The 16,579-nt window shown below is 42.4% G+C and overlaps 1 protein-coding gene across 3 annotated transcripts in view; it reads right to left on the bottom strand.

Annotated features, from left to right (window-relative positions):
* NVL (nuclear VCP like) overlaps positions 1-12,717 on the bottom strand; it is a 46,215-nt gene extending 33,498 nt beyond the window's left edge. Inside the window, exons 1-10 of one of the 3 annotated variants that reach the window (XM_059677772.1) lie at positions 12,585-12,717; positions 9,413-9,486; positions 7,609-7,661; positions 7,427-7,526; positions 5,419-5,476; positions 4,145-4,414; positions 2,743-2,875; positions 2,451-2,524; positions 1,779-1,913; positions 240-341 (exon numbers count right to left, since the gene is read on the bottom strand). In XM_059677772.1, coding sequence (XP_059533755.1) covers positions 240-341; positions 1,779-1,913; positions 2,451-2,524; positions 2,743-2,875; positions 4,145-4,414; positions 5,419-5,476; positions 7,427-7,526; positions 7,609-7,661; positions 9,413-9,486; positions 12,585-12,641 — 1,056 coding nt within the window. In that variant the 5' untranslated portion in view covers positions 12,642-12,717. Of the gene's footprint in view, positions 1-239; positions 342-1,778; positions 1,914-2,450; positions 2,525-2,742; positions 2,876-4,144; positions 4,415-5,418; positions 5,477-5,799; positions 5,958-7,426; positions 7,527-7,608; positions 7,663-9,412; positions 9,487-12,584 lie in introns of those variants that run through there. The other 2 variants (XM_059677773.1, XM_059677774.1) reach the window with 2 other exon arrangements.
* Between the last annotated feature and the right edge of the window lie 3,862 nt (positions 12,718-16,579).

Here is a 16,579-nt window from a genome sequence, read left to right as displayed (position 1 = left end):
GGCGTGCAGGATGCAGCCATCAATGATTCTCTCTCATCATTGAAGTTTCTCTCTCTCTCTCTCTCTCTCTCTCTCTCTCTCTCTCTCTCTCTCCCTCTCCCTCTCCCTTCCTCTCTGAAATCAATAAGAATATATTTAAAAAAGTGAATGGGTAACAAATACTGGCACTGGAGAAAACAGGGTTTTCAGTGTAGCCTTATACATTGTGACCACGTGACATTACTCATTAGCTGACTCACCACCGCTTGTTCAAACAGTTCTCTCAGCTTCTGTTCAGATTCTCCAGATACTCCAGACACAATCTCTGTAGCAGCTACTTTGAGAATTGGAAGGTCAAGTTCCTGTGCACAGATGCATAAAAGAATGATCAATTTTTGAATTTTCACTTCCCTACTTTGTCCGTAGTCAGTCCCTCTCTCATAATGACATTTTAAAATGACGAATTTCCTGAGAAATATCTTTTTGTGTTGGTCCGATAGAAAACTTTAAAATCTATGATTTTATTCAAACACAATGACAAGATAACTTGTTTTTACTTTACAGACGTCACTATAAAACTCTGTTATCATCTCTGAATAAAGGGTCTGGAATATCAAGAGAGAGATTTTCCCCCACTTAGAACTGAACCAAAACAAATTTATCTTTTGAAGAGGAAATAGCAGGGGTGGTGACACAGTTGCCCCTCACACTCTACTAGCATTGCTCTATCCTGAGTCCAGACAAGTAGCCAGTTACTAGTCAGAGGGCAGGCTCTTTAAGCAGAGGAAGGAAACTACCACTTCCCACCCGACAGATGGTGACAAGCCTGCCTACATCCTACTCATTCACCTTGAAATTCCATTTCCGCAATCACATGTTCTTTGCTGCAAACTCTTAACTTGGGTTTCAACAATCATACGGCATTCTGCACTTTTTGTGTCTCTCATTTATTACCGTTGTAACTATGTAGACATTTATTTGCATGAAAGACTGCGTAATGTCTGTCTCCCATATTAGACTGAAAAATCCCTTCAAGATAAAATTGGGTTTGTTGTACTTATCACTATATTTCAAATGTCAGGCACATAGCAGTCACATAATAGATTTATCCAACAAATGAATAAGTGAAGCAAATCCATCAAATTCTCCTATATAAAGTCTCATAGAGCACTAATCTATTAGTGATCAGTATAGCACCCTGTGCTTAAAATTGAAGTACTCATTTTGTATTTTACCATCTACTACAGTTTCTGAAAAATTTGATGGGACTAAAATAAGATTGCTAACTTTTCATTTTGCCAAGTATTTATTTTAGAAAAATGGTATAAGACCATTACCCTGAATAAATTTAGTTCTATAAAGAACAATACATCTTTAGTTTTCTTATTTCACTGCTCTTTAGAACCACTGGCTTAAAGAGAAAGAGAAGTAACTAAAATGTAAAATGTAAATGTGTTTAAAAAAAAAAAGGGGGTGTTGTTCACAGCTATATAATTTTGCTTCCCACCTAATCCTTGCCATATAAATAGCCAGATATAAAAAAATAGTATGGGGGGAGGGCAGGGCAGGTATGAGGGGGAGGACCTCAAAGGGGTTAATGGGGGAGGGGGGAAGGAGACATAATACTTTCAACAATAAAGACTTTTTAAAAAATAGCATCTCACAAACAGCAGCATGAAAGAGGTAAAAAAATGAGGAATCAGTCCTCTTGAGAACATGCCAAGTCTGGTTCAAGTTAACCAAAGAGTAAAAACAAACAACAAAAATAACAAAAGCCACCAAGTGTCAGCAAACCTCACCCCAGCAATTGCATGTGCCAGTAATGTCTTCCCGCAGCCTGGCGGTCCGTGAAGGAGAACTCCACGGGGGGGTGTGACGCCCAGGTGCTGGTACACCTCCGGGTGACGCATGTGTATGAGCATCTTGCAGACTTCCTAGCAGGGAGGAGACAGCAGAGATGTCTTCCCCAGGCCAAGGGGGAAAGAATCAACACGGAATGAAATGTCCTATTCTTTGGAGCAGCAAAATATAGGAGGGAGAGTATATGCTTTGGATTTAGACCTGAGCTTGACTTCCGGCTCTGGTACCGACTGCATGACTTCAGCAATAACATCACCAAGCTTCCATTTCCTAATGTCTACCTTGCAGATGTATTGAAAAATAACTAGCAGGGTAACTGGAATAGAGCTGACACTAAAACATAAGCAGGAACCACTATTATTACAACTTTTAAATAACAGCACTTACAAAGCATGTGGCTTATGCACACTACAATTAAAGTGGTGACAAAGTTGAAGCTATTTTCGTGCTTTTATCCCTCAATACCCTGCAGGGTACAAGTTAGGTTTGCTCTTCTCCCCTTCCCAGTCTCCTTTCCTACACCCAGTTCCTATTAGGGACAAAGAAGTGGACTTGATTTGCATAACTGATTAGCAATGCCCACGGGAAGTAAAATTCTGAATCTGAGTAACCTTTAGTGTCACGTCATTGCCTCCCACATCTTCAAACTTCACGCTGGAGGTCTGGAAGTCTAGTCTGGCTTGAGCTGGTAAACGAAAGGGAGGAAGAGAAAAGATTAGTGATTCCGTAGTAACTCGGAATTATATTTAATACCTGTTAAGTAAACAAGATCCATGAGCTATTGACACATTTCCTAGTAAATGTCTCTGCGCCTGGAAGGTCCCCCAAGCAAATCAGCCTGGAGGCGTGATGCCTCCCTCAAAGCAAACACGGCCACCACCGCCCACAAGGCCTGCATCGCACCTTTCTTTTGCAGGACGGCTTCTATTTCAACATCGACTTCCTGAAGGTCTTCTTTCTTCCTTTTGCTTCCTCTGCTCTTTAACCTGCCTTTCCTTTTCTTGTTACTCTCCAGAAGAGACGACTCTTTGGAATCCTGGATGATTAAAGCAAAGAGATTTGGAAAAGATCCATTACTAATTCAAAAGGAGCAAGATTTTGGCAAACCAAAAGGCTTGGTTCTTGGAAACCACTTAGAGATGCCCTGTCCAAGAGAAATACAATGCGGGCCACATAGGTAAATTTATATATTCTAGCGCCCCATTTAAAAAAGCAAAAAAGTTGATATTAATTTAATAATCTATCTTATTTAATTAAATATATTCAAGGCATTACCATTTCCATATAGTGTCAGTGTGAAAAATTAACAAGGTGTTTTTGTATATATTGTTTTTGTAGTAAATTTGCAAAGACCAATGTGGACTTTATGCTTATAGCAAGCACATCTCAAGTCAGGCACTAAATTTTCATCGATTGGCTGCCTCCTGCACGCCCCCTACTGGGGATCACGCCTGCAAGCTGGGCCTGTGCCCTTGACCAGAATCGAACATGGGACCTTTCAGTCCACAGGCCGATGCTCTATCCACTGAGCCAAACCAGCCAGGGCGTTTAAGTCCACTCTTGTTCCCCTAGTTTATTCTTCACACGGAGATGTCTTCCTTATGGGTTAAGTTAGGTCATTGTCAATCTTGTATTCAAAGTCCTCCAGTGGCTTCGTTAGTCTGCAGTCAAAGCTCTTGCAGCTGCCAGCAGAGCCCTGTGTGATTTGGCTGCCCTGCTGCCCTAGTCTCATCCACTGCCCTCCACCCACACCTGCCGGCTTTGCTTTGGCACAGTGGCCACTCGCTGTTTCTAGAACACACCAAGCACCCTCTCTCTTGAGGCATTTGGGGAGTGTCCAGACAGCGAGAACAAGAGTGGATGCAAACACCCTAGCCGGTTTGGCTCAGTGGATAGAGCATCGGCCTGTGGACTGAAAGGTCCCATGTTCGATTCTGGTCCAGGGCACATGCCCGGGTTGCAGGCGCAACCCCCAGTAGGGGGCATGCAGGAGGCAGCCAATCCATGATTCTCTCTCATCCTTGATGTTTCTAGCTCTCTCCCCCTTCCTTTCTGATATCAAAAAAAAAAGGAGAGGACGCAAACTCCAGTTGGAAGGTCATTTCCATAGTTACGACAAGAAAGAGTAGATAGAGGTGTGGTCTAGGATGGAAATGATGGCAGCAGCAGGAAGTGATGAAATGCCACACTTATTTCAAAGTTCCTCTGTCTTTTATTTAACACAAGAGTCTGCTTAATATCATCCTCAATGAAAAGACGGCAATGTGCTCTAGCTACGTGGGGCTGAAATTTCATATAAAAATACCTCTATCTCAGATAATGGCTTCTTATTACTTGTCTCCTCTGATAGGTCTGAGAAAAAACTGTCTCTCTTTCCACCCGGAGTTTTGTCAATGAACCATCCTCCTTCAGAGCCTCTGGCAGGGGTCCTCAGTGGAGCGGAGCCCGCTGTGGAAGCCGTCGGAGGTGCTGAACCGCTGGTCTCTCTCTGCTCCCTCTCGGGAGCACTGGCAACAGAATCAGCGTTTCCTTTCCGATATAAGGAGAGCAGGGAAGAGTTCATGTGATTTGCCAACTGGGAGAAACAGGATGTTAGTATAAGTTACTCAAAAGTACTCATGAAGGTTTGATGGCCTATATTAACATGTTTTCTACTTTGTGCTTCCAACAACTTCTCTCATAACAGTTATAGTCAGAAAAACAGGCGTTTGCAATGAGATGATTCCAACACAAATATTTACTATCCAAAAAGGTGTGTCCCTTTGCCACTCCAAGTTAACGTACCAATTCATAATGGGCAGTTAAATAAAACTAAATAAGAATTTTTAAGCCGAAACCGGTTTGGCTCAGTGGATAGAGCGTCAGCCTGCGGACTGAGAGGTCCCAGGTTCGATTCCAGTCAAGGGCATGTACCTGGGTTGCGGGCACATCCCCGGTGGGGGATGTGCAAGAGGCAGCTGATCGATGTTTCTCTCTCATCGATGTTTCTAACTCTCTCTATCTCTCTCCCTTCCTCTCTGTGAAAAATCAATAAAAATATATTAAAAAAAAAATAAGAAGAATTTTTAAAAATATAAAAAGCAAGTATGAAAATGAGCTGATAGGCAGTCAATGAGAGTCACCACTATCCCATCAATTAAAAACTAGATCACATATATCTGAGTATCATCATGGTTATTAATAAATTTAAATACTGAATTAACTATGGGAAAAAATAAGTTACAAATAATTTTACATATTATTCTCATGCTCTTTAATCCAAGTCTATTTACTGGTAATACAAACTCTCGCAGAAAACGTATCCTTTTCTTCATTTTTACTATGAATTCCCCTTTCTGTGCATGTCTGCCCTTTATATGGCCTTTCTCTTCCCTTCTTTTCCTGTTTTTATAATAGGCTATAAAAACAAACATGGGCACGATGGTTAACCCCAGAGTTCACTAACCCTGTACACAGGAAGCATTCAATTGTTCACAGGTGAAGATGTTCAAAGTCTCTCATTGTATTCCTCACTGATTTTTCTCTAAGGAGGCTGATCATGATTTTTAAAAGACTCAAAGTAAGTCCATTAAATGTTACCTGTGGATCTGGGTAATCTTCCATATTTGAATCGTCATCCGAATAGCTTTCAGTATACCTGAGTGAAAAGAGGAAAAGAAATTGTAAGGCTTTTCTCTTACATCCTAAAAAAATTACTAACTAAAACAAGAAAATACACTGAAGGAGAATATTACTATGGTGGTTCAGAGCACATGCTTTGGGATCAGAGAAATCTGGACTCAAAATCCAGGTTTACCAGTTACTTTCTAGCTTCTATTTAATCTCTCTGAGCCTCAGCTTCCTTATCTACAAAATGGACATCTCACTGAATTATTAGAAGATTAAAAGAAACCTGCAAATCAAAAGAAGAAAAAAAAGAGAAGGGGGAAAAAATAAGAAAGCTTGCAAAGTCCTTAATACCTAGTAAATGCTTAATAAATTGTGGATTCCATTAGCTGAGCAATAAATAAAAGTGAAATGTGAATTCCCACTAGATCCCAGGGTCTCATTTAGGAATGTCCGATGCCAGGAGAGGGAATACTCCGTAAGCCATGTAACCAGATGGAACGTTTACACGTCTGCTTGGAAGAATGAAGACACACAGTTGTTCAATATCATTTGATAAGAAAAACAAGCATAAATCCTAATAATTACAAACTGAGAATTTAGTCTCAGTTCTTTATAACCAAGAGTTGGTATCTAATAACTACAAGACTCTACTACTTATTGTTTCTATAGAAATAATTAAATAAGAAAAGGGCTTTCCAAGTAAAAAGGTTTACATGAATGCTATGACCCATCTTTATGATTAAGACATGAATTTCTTTGCTATTCATTAAATTCAACTAAGGTAATTTGGTGCGTTTCTTTTCACTATAAAGAAGGTAGATTACCCAATTATTTGGGAAAATATCATTTTGCCCTAGAACTCATGCCATACAAGTATAATTAATTACAAGTGGATGAAGTAGTTAAATGTAGTATCATAAAGGAACAAGAAAAAAGCACAGGTAATTATGCTATATGCTCCTGTGATAGAGGTCTATGTAAGCATTCACAGCTTAAACCACACAGGAAAAGGTTGGTAGCTTTGACTAGGTAAAGATGCAGAACTTCTCTAATCAAGACATTATAAACAAAAAGAAAAGGCAAATGGGAAAATGAGACAAGCATTTGCAATACATGTGAAAAGAGGTGCTATTTTATACAAAGAACTCTGACAACTCATAAGGAAAATTCAAATACTTCTCAAATGAAAGACAAAATCCATAAGTAAGAAATTCACAAAGAAATATGAAACAGTTAAAAAATCACGTTATTAAAGGTTACAAATAAAAACAATATGATCAATGTTTGCCTATAATACTAGCAAAGATGAAATAATTGTGTAACTAGGATTACAAGGGGGCAGAGAAATGCATTCTTCACACAAAGCTGTTGGAGTATAAACTAAGGCAACCTTTCTTGGAGGGCAGCTTCAAATGCACTAAAAAATACATGCTTGGAAATATAAATCTCTGTCTCCAGAAATACCACTTCAGGATTTTAACATATAAAAACAAACAAATGACCCTAGCCAGTTTTGCTCAGTGGATAGAGCACTGGCCTGCAGACCGAAGGGTCCCAGGTTCGATTCCGGTCAAGGGCACATGACCAGGTTGCGGGCTCGATCCGTAGTAGGGGGTGTGCAGGAGGCAGCCAATCAATGATTCTCTCTCATCATTAATGTTTCTATCTCTCTCTCCCTCTTCTTTCCTCCCTGAAATCAATAAAAATAAATAAAAAATAGAAAACAGTCTAGGAAGGCCTGACAAAGACAATAACACAGCATTCTGAAAGCTGACTCTCGAATGCTGAGTGGGAGCTTGTGAAAGAGAAAGGAACATTCCAGCTACAGAAAACTGCAGTTAAGGACTGGAGAGGTTAGGCAAGTGTTACACAGCGCCTCCTGGGCAACGAGGAGCCACTGAAAGTTTTACGCGTAGAAATATAATGTGATCGGATTCATGTGCTGGATAGAAAAAACCCTGCACTCCGAAATCCTTACTCATTATCCTCTTCACCTTGTCTTGCTCTTTTTGCCAGATGTTCATCTTCTAATTCTGTTAGATTCTTAAGTTCCTTCTCACTATTAATTATGCTAAATACTGAAACAAAAAGAAAAATGCCATGAGCCAAAACCATTCTGTAATGTTATTAATGATTCATTTCTAACACTAATAGACTCACCTTTTTCTACCTGAATCCTAAAAGCATTTCTTTTTCTTCGACCGTAGTCTATGCTGAAAAAGAAGACAGAAGTTTAGTACAGTGGTCTCCCCCACATAAGTCTGCATGAATATATAATACATTATCACTGAATTTACAGACCATAAATCTATTTTCAAACATCTTTGGAGTTTACACGTTTACAACTGTAATTTCTCTTGATATTCTACAGAACAGGCCAAAAGAGCTAAGCAACTGGGAACATGCATTCTCCTTTAAAAAAAAAAAAAAAAAAAGAGTGACTCCCCAGGAGGCTCAGAGGTTGGCAGAGCTGCCACTGCCACCAGGGACCCAGTGAGCACAGACGGGGCCACCGGACAGGGCCCTGAGCCACAAGATTAAAGTGTATGAATTCACCCAGCCACGTTTCAGACTTGCTTGACACCATAACCCCTTTCTTCTTTCCAATTTCTCCGTTTTGGAATGAAAATGCCTATCTTATACTTGTCCACTACTGTATTTTGTCTTTTTTAAAGTATGTTTTATTGATTTTGGAAAGAGGAAGGGAGGAGAGAGAATCATCAATGAGAGAGAACCATCAACTGGCTGCCTCCTGCACGCCCCGTACAGGGATTGAGCCTGCAACTAGGAATGTACCCTGCCGGGGAATCGAACCAGTGACCTCTAGGTGCACGGGAAGATGCTCAACCAACTGAGCCATGCCAGCGAGGCCCACCATTGTATTTTGTTAGCAGATAACCTGTCTGGTTTTCCAGGTTCAGAGCTGGAGAGGAATTCGGCCTCAGAATGAATCACAGCTCCAGTCACACCGTATCTGAGGTTAGATGAGATTTAGATGTGATTTAGGAGTTAGAATTGAGACTGAAATGGGTTACGACTTCTGGGGTTGCTGCTCTTTTACTTGTAAGCAGAAGGATTAGGTTTGGGAAGGCAAGAGGCAGAGTGTTATGAACTGAACTGTGTCCCTCCAAAACTCATATGATGAAGTTCCAACCCTGAGTACCTCAGAATGTGACTGTATTTGGAAACAGGACCTTTAAAGATGTAACTCAGGTCATATGGGTGGGAATTAATCCCATAGGACTGGTGTCTGTAAGAGGAGATTAGGATACAGACACTTACACACAGAGGAAAGACCATGTGACGACATAGAACACAGCCACCTGCAAACCAAAACTCCCCTGTGCAGCTGTCTGGGCTGAGTGACACATTTCTGAGAGTCAGGAAGCTGAGGAAGATCATGCCTGATGGTTTAATTAAAAAAAATATATATATATTTTATTGATTTTTTTACAGAGAGGAAGGGAGAGGAATAGAGAGTTAGAAACATCGATGAGAGAGAAACATCGATCAGCTGCCTCCTGCACACTCCCTACTGGGGATGTGCCTGCAACCAAGATACATGCCCTTGACCGGAATCGAACCTGGGACCCTTCAGTCTGCAGGCCGACGCTCTATCCACTGAACCAAACCGGTTACGGCTTAATTTTTTTAATGAAGCAGGAAAAGAAGTAATATTCCTGACCAGACTATAAGGTACTGAAAGATAAGATGCAGCCATTACCCCTAGTAACAAAGAAAGCTCTTTGGCCTATAACAGGTGATGGATAAATGTTTGTATCCCAGTAACTTACTTGAATTCTGAACTTAGGGACTGCAGGACTAATGTCGGCAGTTATTAATAGCAATTGGAAATTTAGGAAGGATGGAAAGTTTAAAATGACAGGAAAGAAACAACAAGCAACAACAATGGAAAAAAATGGAAGGAAAGAAAAGCAAGAACCTGCAGGCTCTATTTTTTTACCTGTACGTTCTTTGCAGATCAGATGCCATGATTCCAGTGTCCACATATTTGCCACATCTGCTACTGGTGAGGTACTAAAACAGAAAATATGATAAATATGAACACTCAATATTTCAAACTCAGAGATTTTCTTTATTTTTTAAATATATTTTATTGATTTTTTACAGAGAGGAAGGGAGTAGGATAGAGAGTTAGAAATACTGATGAGAGAGAAACATCCATCAGCTGCCTCCTGCACACCTCCTACTGGGGATGTGTCCGCAACCCAGGTACATGCCCTTGACTGGAATCGAACCTGGGACCTTTCAGTCCGCAGGCCGACGCTCTATCCACTGAGCCAAACCGGTTAGGCTCAAACTCAGAGATTTTAATTGACAAATAAAAGACTGGGCTACTCAACATGTCATATTTTAATGTAAACTCTTCATTAATAAAGCATACCAGAAACATAAATAAAAATCACTAAGTGATTGTCACATCTGGAATCAGATAATTTAATTAAAATTATCAATCACTATGACACACAAAAATATTAACTAGAATATCTGTAAGGTAGTGAGGACTTATTATATCCTAGGTTCCCAAATACCCCAGAACAAAGCACTAAACTCTCAAGGGGTATTTTAAATTTGAAGGAACATAGTAATATCTGACATCTGCCCAATACTGAAGGAATTACAGCCTGAGGCAGTTCATGGCTTCAATATTACATCACCTTTTGCTGATGTCATATCTGCAAAACTGGGTTTTCAGCAGTTGCTATAATAAAAAGCAAATCCCATGTAAAAAACCAATATGTAAGAGGATGAGAATGGCAGAAACGACCTGAGTGTGAGGTATGAGAAGTTGTCCCTTAGGCACATAAATCCCACTCGCAAGTGTGGTCATTGAAGAACGAAATATAAACGTATTAATTTTCTTTCCATTTTTACATATTATCATCTCAAAAGGCTACTAAGTTATACGAACTAAATAGTTATTAAGTTGCTAGAACCTAACTATTTAATAAACAGATCCATTAGGTATTACTTTTGGTCTAGGACAGGGGTGGGCAAACTTTTTGACTCGAGGGCCACAATGGGTTCTTAAACTGGACTGGAGGGCTGGAACAAAAGTATGGATGGAGTGTTTGTGTGAACTAATATAAATTCAAAGTAAACATCATTACATAAAAGGGTACGGTCTTTTTTTTTTTTTTTTAGTTTTATTCATTTCAAACGGGCAGGGGCCGGATCCGGCCCTCGGGCCGTAGTTTGCCCACGGCTGGTCTAGGAGCACCATGAAAATATTAATGAGAAACGAAGGGCCCTTTACACGTTATCTCTTTTAGTACTCACAATCCTATGTGGTAAGATGTTGAAGAAGTGTAAATTAAATTAACCTTTAAAAGGTTAATTACTGCCCGGCCTGCATGGTTCAATGGTTGAGCAGCGACCTATGAACCAGGAGGTCATGGTTCGATTCCCGGTCAGGGCACATGCCCGGGTTGCAGGCTCCATCCCCAGAATGGGGTGTGCAGGAGGCAGCTTGATCAATGATTCTCTCTCTTCATTGATGTTTCTCTCTCCTTCTCCCTTCCTCTCTGAAATAAAAATACATAAAATAAAGTATACCGCTAAGTGAAAAAAGCAGCAGAATTGATGCAAATAAGCCTGTGTGATCAAAAGAAAATGAACACATACATATGCAAGCGTGTAAATGCATACAAAGTTTTAAGATGCGAGAGATACCTCTGGAGAAGTGGAGTGGAGGTGAAAGGAATTCTTTCATTTTATGCCCCTGTTCCTTTAATGTTAAACCATAAGAACCTATTGCTTTTATCATGAACCAAAGTAAAAGCAATAGCGGAAACGTCTAATGTCAAATGCTGAAGGACAGTCAAGGGTGGTGGGGACTGAGAAGAGGCCAATTTTTAGGGGTCTCTGATCAGAGACCTGAAGAAGGGGGAGAAGCAAGTGGCAGGAACAGCCCGCGGAGTAATTCAGTGAGTGAACTGCAAAGAGGGAAAGTCCTGGGCTTGGCACGTGTGAGAAGGTCCATGTGCTGAGGGCAGCGCAAGCCAAGGTGAGAGAAGCAAAAAGCAAAAAGACAAAACAGGGGTCAAGGGGCCAAAACACGGGCTTTTTTTTTTTGTTTGTTTGTTTGTTTTAAGGTGGGTTTTACTCCAGATGTCTGACAAGTCAACTGAAGGGTTTGGGGCAGGGCATTCTCACATAAGATGTTTCTACTCTGTCTCTCCCTCTCCCGAGGGTATGGGAAAATATCCTTGGCCGAGGATTAACCAAAATAAATAAATCCATAGTAAAGTGAAAAGATATATACATTTAAAACAAAAACAAACGAAAAACAAAAAGATTATATAGCGGCCGGTAAGGTAAACAGAGAAACAAGAAAAGTAGCTGCCAAAGCATAATGTAAAGAAAAATTTCTCCCTTCTTCTAAATAAGATTGCTTCCTGCCCTAACCGGTTTGGCTCAGTGGATAGAGCGTCGGCCTGCGGACTGAAGGGTCCCGGGTTCGATTCCGGTAAAGAGCAGGTACCTTGGCTGCGGGCTCATCCCCAATGGGGGGGGGGGGGGTGCAGGCGGCAGCTGATGGATGTTTCTCTCTCATCCATGTTTCTAACTCTCTATCCCTTTCCCTCTGTAAAAAAATCAAGAAGAAATATATATATTTTTTAAAAAGATTGCTTCCTGACTGTACCATTCATTCCAAGACATTTAGCACACACTGCTTTTACTAATGATTATGGAAAACAAAACCCTTAGGTAAGGTGCGTATTATAAAGTCCCATCTATACTACCTATTTCTACTGTATCCCAGCCTGACCCCAAGTTTCCTGAGATGGAAATGCTTTACGGCCCCCAAAGCGCCTCGTACAGTAGGGAGGGTCCTAGCTTCACGACAGGAAGATTTTAACTCCAAGGCCATCTCCGCTCTCCTTCCTGATCCGCGCTGAGGGGCTCCAGACCCGGGCAGGCCCCCGGGCTGCATCCTCCCACCCGGGCAGGTCCTAGACACGCCGCCCCCCGGCGGGAGCGCAGGCCCGGCTCCGCGGGCGGCGGAGTGGAGCTGCCAAGAGCCCACGGCGGCGGGCGGCTAGTCCCGTCCAACGTGGGAGCCGCCCTGCAAGGTGCCGTGGGCAGCGGGCGCGGAGCACTGTGAGGCCCACCTGGATGACTCGCTGCTTCAGCTTATTATCCACGAAACCTGCAGGTCTGGGCTTCATCCCGTCTGTCTCCGCCGCCACTGCCCCGACGCCGGCGTCACGTGATCCGGGTGGGGGGTCCTTCCCCGGGGCTGCCCGCGGCAATCGCCGGACCACCTGCGCCTGAAAGGCGCCTCCACCCGGCCTGGCGCCGCCGCTCCCCGCAGCACGCGTGTCCCGCGGGCGAGGGAAAAACTACCGAGAACAACGAGCAGGATTGGAAAACCATTCAGGGAGTTTCTCGGAGCCTTATTTTGCAGGCTCCTCCAACAGGCCCTGGATGACAAGGACCCCTTTGAACAAGCTCAACTTTATTGTTTCCAGCTGTGAGGACAAGCGCACGCGGCGGCTGCGGGGAGGGTCCAGGTGGGCTCTGTCACCGGTGCCTGTTGGTAAACTTGTTTTTGTTGATTTTACCCAGGGCGTTCCAGCCACACCTCTATTAGGATGCAAAATTAATCTTGGCCTAGAATCCTAAGAAAACCGGAAGCTTTGTAGACACTTGGGACGATAAAAAAAAAAAAAAAGATAAAAACCCACCGCCACCCTGCTGCTCGCTTTTCTAATTTAATTACCCATGTCTGGAGGCCCATGAAAAGTCTGGGTGTCAAAAGACTGGTTCACCCAGATAGCTAAACCATCTTGTACATTTGGAAATCATTTGACCTTATGCCATCTTTGACAGATGATTTGTTGAGCACATCCAGTGCAAGAATGTTATTAAACACTAGAGGCCCCATGCACGAAATTGGTGCAAGAGTAGGCCTTCCTCCCCCTGGCCGTGGGCAGGCACCCAACAGGCACCTGGACCCAGGCTTCCCTTGCAGTCTCAGCTTCATCTGGAAGGTCGTCCAGAAGGACGTGCAGTCTAATCAGCATATTATGCATTTATTATTATAGGTATGTATTTGCCCTTGCTAATTATGTAGCCCATACAGACCTGAGATACTCTGGAATGGCACCTATCTTTAAATATAGATAGAGATAGAGATAGAGATAGAGATATATAGACGTATAGATACATAGATAAAATATATGATATATTTATATGTGTGTGTATTTTTATTTATTTCAGAGATGGAGAGGGAGAGAGAGAGAGAAACATCAGTGATGAGACAGAATCATCCACGGGCAGCCTCCTGCATGCCCCACACTCTGAATCAAGCCAGCAACCCTGGCATGTGCCCTTGACCTGGAATCCAACCATGACCTCCTGGTTCATGGGTCCACGCTCAACCACTGAGCCACACCGGTTGGGCTAGAATAGCACCTTAAGGGCAAGGAGTGTGTTTTCACCTCTTGACTGCCTCAAGTGCAGTAGGCAACAATTGAAAGTAAATTAATACTAGATACCAATACTGATATACTTGAATATATTTTTCCATTGGAATTATTTCGACTATTTATTACCCTGAAGACAATTTTACATTAATTCCAGTGGTCAGAATTTACAATACCATACATCTAAACCAAAACCATACTGAGTAGTGACCTGAATGCATGTACATCTTAAGAACTTACTGCAGTAATTAAATGGCCTCCATTCAGTTGCCTCCTGCACACTGCAGGGAACTGAATGGAACATACCACCTTTCTGGGAGGAGGCTCCAACCAACTGAGCCACACCAGCCAGGGCAAATGTCCTCCGTTCTTTAATGGTGCAGCCCCACCTAGTGGTAGTGGCGGCACATTTCACCTCCTGTTCCTCATCCCTTGGCTCCTCCAGTCCCAACCCCCGCAAATGTTGTACCTCACTAGCAAACAGCTTCTTGTCTAATTGTGCTTCATACGTAGGTTGACCTATGTGCTCATGTACTTAGGACAGCCCTGGTGCTTGCCTCTTGATCCAGCATGATAATTCATAGTATCCCCTTTATGGAAATCAATGAAAATCACCTAAATGAGAGTAGGCAAAGACTGACTCTTCAGAGCTTGCTATAACAGCAAGGGAGTCAGCCACCATTACTTGCATTTTGGCAGAGCCTCGAAGGCAGGCAGAGGAATGGGCACACTTTATAACTGTAAAAGGGAAGGCTTCGGATATGCCCTGATTGGAGACTATTGTCACAGGGAAGCTGTACGTGGCTAAGTAGAGGCAGGGCATCCTATATGACTACTTAGGGGAAGCATTTTTGGCTTTTCCCAGTTGGTCCTAAGTTGGAAGAACTGGGACAAAAGTTAGGGAAGCGGTCAGTTATCAATGGGGTCCTGGCCACTTAGGCCCAATTGTTACAGGATTTATTGTTTGTTGGGGATAGTGGGGGAGGGGGCAGGGTGGGAGAAATTAACCAAAGATCTTATATGCAAACTAGAGGTCTGGTGCATAGATTCGTGCACCGGGGGGTTCCCTCGGTCTTGCCTGCGCCCTATCGCAATCTGGGACCCCTGGGAGATGTCGGAGAGCTGGTTTTGGCCTGGTCCTCGCAGGCCAAAGGAGGGACTCCACTGTTGCACGAGTCCGTGCACCAGGCATCTAGTATTAGAATAAAAGTCATGCTCCTTGCCAGAGATTCACCAGGCTCTGTGACCTTGCCCTGCCCACCTCTGACTTCCTCTCCCAATTCTCTCACCCTTATTCATTGTAATTCAGCTCTATTGGCCATTTTCTCTATTCCTGAGAAGAGCATGTGTCTATGAGCGGTTGAGTATTGCAGTCACCGTCCTCAATGTCTGAAACACTTTGCCTGCAAATCTTCACGTAGCTATTCAGATTTCAATTTACGTATCATTTCCAGCCTGGCCTTCTCTGATCACTCAATCTTCAAGTGTTTTCCCACCTTTCCCCCATCCTTTGCGAGGGTTTTTTGTTTGTTTATTTGTCTCCCTCACTGTAATGTAAGCTACAGGAGTGTAGGGACTTTTTCTCTCGTATTCATCATGCATCCCTAAGTCCAGTATCTGGTATATACTAGATCCTCAGAAAATACTGGTTGAATGAATGTGTGACTGATATAACTTGCTCCATTGATCTTATCACTCTTCAAAATAATCTCTTTTTTCTGTAATTAGTTGCTACTTTATTGCCTGTTCCACCCACCCAGTGAGAGCACCATGTTGTCTGCCTCGTTCATTTCTGTATTTCTGGAGTGCAGAGAAGCTCTTGGCATATAGTAGGAGGTGGAGTCAGTAAATATTTGTTATGAATGAATAAGATGACATATCCAATTTTCAAAGATATTAAAATCAAGAGTGGAGAGAAACATCACTGCGACAGAGAATAACAAGGGACTGTGAAATTTCTGGAGACACTGAGATCGGGAAAGGCGAGTCTCAACTGTCAAGCCAAGAGGGTTGAGGTTAGATTTGTGCTTTGAGATGAAAACCTCTCACCATTCCCAAGTCACGGGATCCATTGGGTCCAACGTGCAATCGAAAGAAAATTTCTCACATGGCCAGGAAATGCTACTGTGTTTCCAGAAGATTACAAGCATTCAGTAAATGCTCATTGATTAATTCCTTGTCACAATTTCTTGCAGTGGTTCTCAACCTTCCTAATGCCGCGACCCTTTAACCCTTTGAGTGCCAACCAACATCTTAGGAACTATGCTAAAATTGCCAAGGCATTTTTACTGATTTTATAGCAGTTTAGGAAAAAAATTACGAATCGCAAGTAAATGAAGTGACATATTCAAAACATTAAGGAAACCTTTACTACATTGACATATTTAACAATATTATCATCACTAATAAAAGCAGACTTAGAACTGGACACCATTTCCAAGCTTTGATAGCGCTCCTGGCACTCTAGGGGGTTAATACAGTTCCTCATGTTATGGTGACCCCCCAACCATAAAATTATTTTCGTTGCTACTTCATAACTGTCATGTTGCTACTGTTACGAATCATCATGGAAATATCTGATATGCAGGATGCATTTTCAGGGGTCGCGACCCACAGGTTGAGAACCGCTGGTAGGGCGACCTTGCCCACCCTGACAGGTCCTCGGCCCGACGAACTAC

Source organism: Myotis daubentonii, chromosome 20, assembly GCF_963259705.1.
Source record: "Myotis daubentonii chromosome 20, mMyoDau2.1, whole genome shotgun sequence".
Classification (NCBI taxonomy): Eukaryota; Metazoa; Chordata; class Mammalia; order Chiroptera; family Vespertilionidae; genus Myotis; species Myotis daubentonii.
Note: the sequence above shows the minus strand (reverse complement) of the source record. Positions and strands in the feature narration are given on the sequence as shown.